Source organism: Chenopodium album, chromosome 7 (assembly GCF_948465745.1).
Source record: "Chenopodium album chromosome 7, dcCheAlbu1.1, whole genome shotgun sequence".
In the NCBI taxonomy this organism is placed as follows: Eukaryota; Viridiplantae; Streptophyta; class Magnoliopsida; order Caryophyllales; family Amaranthaceae; genus Chenopodium; species Chenopodium album.
The window spans coordinates 61,289,133-61,290,348 of record NC_137840.1 but is presented as its reverse complement, the minus strand read 5'-3'; the positions used below and the strand labels follow the sequence as shown (position 1 = coordinate 61,290,348).

Sequence of the window (1,216 nt, the reverse complement as noted above, 5' to 3'; positions counted from 1 at the left end):
GAAACAAGTATGATGGAGTACGAGTGACATCAATGCCCAGAAAAAATTCAGAGGACCTAAATCAGTCATTGGAAATCCTGTACGTAAGTGAGAGATGATGCGCTCACGTAACAGATGTGAGGATGTAACCAACACAATATCATCAACATATAAAAGAAGAAAATGAATATATAGTTGTCACTCTTAGCAATGACAAACCCAATCTGTAAGAGAAAGTTAGCAAACCGTTGATACCAAGCCCTTGGAGCTTGTTTTAGACCATATATATAGAGCCTTACGGAGTCATTAAAATTGGAGAGATGTAAAGCATTGAATTGATTTTCAATCTATACCGCCCTAGTTGTTTTATTATCTTGAAAAACCGCCTTGAGCTTATCCCAAATTTCTTGAGCCGTGGCTCCCTTGCACAAAATAATCGTATCAAGCAAATCACGAGAGATTGTGCCATAAATCCAGCTTTTAAAAACCGAATCAAGTCGCTTCCATAAATCATCTGATAAACCTATAGGCCGTGAAGTTTTTGGGTCAATATGATCTAAAAAGTTGTAAGCATGAGCATGACATTCAAATAGTTCAACCCAATTTGAATACTGGACCTTGTCACGATCAAGAATCATGGGGATTACATTCTTGATATTATTCACTCTAAAGGGAGGATGATAGTCAGAGGAAGATGAATTATCACCGTCTTCCTTGGTCATGGTGGGTGGCTAGGGTAAGCTACGATGTTTAGGGAGGTGGTCGGCTAGTATGAGGAAAAGGAAAGAACAAAAAAAAATTGCGGAAACGAGATTTGATCAAAACCTGTGCTGTGATACCATGTTAGATTTTGTGTAAAACTCCTCAGATTGGAGTGATTCCATTGATCAAATTTATATAGGGTTACAAGAGTGATCCCTAAACACGTTAGGAGATCTCACAAGATAAGTAGATCATATTAACAAACTATATCCTTCTATACAAAATAATATCGAGAATATTTATCATATTCTATCATTATCTACTCTATTTTCTTCTTTTGATGAATACATATTACTACATATTAAAGATGGTCATTTGTTGTATAATCACGCCTTTTATGTGAGGACTTTATTACGTAATACATGAATTACTAGTTGTTTTACTCATTATAGGATGCATCAAATCATTAAATGTTATGGTGGACTCAGATCAAAACGCTAAAAATACCTAAGAGGTTTAACAAGATATTGCTAAA

The 1,216-nt window shown here is 35.4% G+C and overlaps 1 protein-coding gene across 1 annotated transcript; it reads right to left on the bottom strand.

The window, feature by feature from the left end:
• Positions 1 to 326: 326 nt before the first annotated feature.
• LOC145640418 (uncharacterized) lies at positions 327 to 701 on the bottom strand. Its single transcript, XM_081691703.1, has one exon. It carries the CDS (start codon positions 699 to 701, stop codon positions 327 to 329), a length of 375 nt encoding a protein of 124 aa, XP_081547829.1.
• Positions 702 to 1,216: the final 515 nt, after the last annotated feature.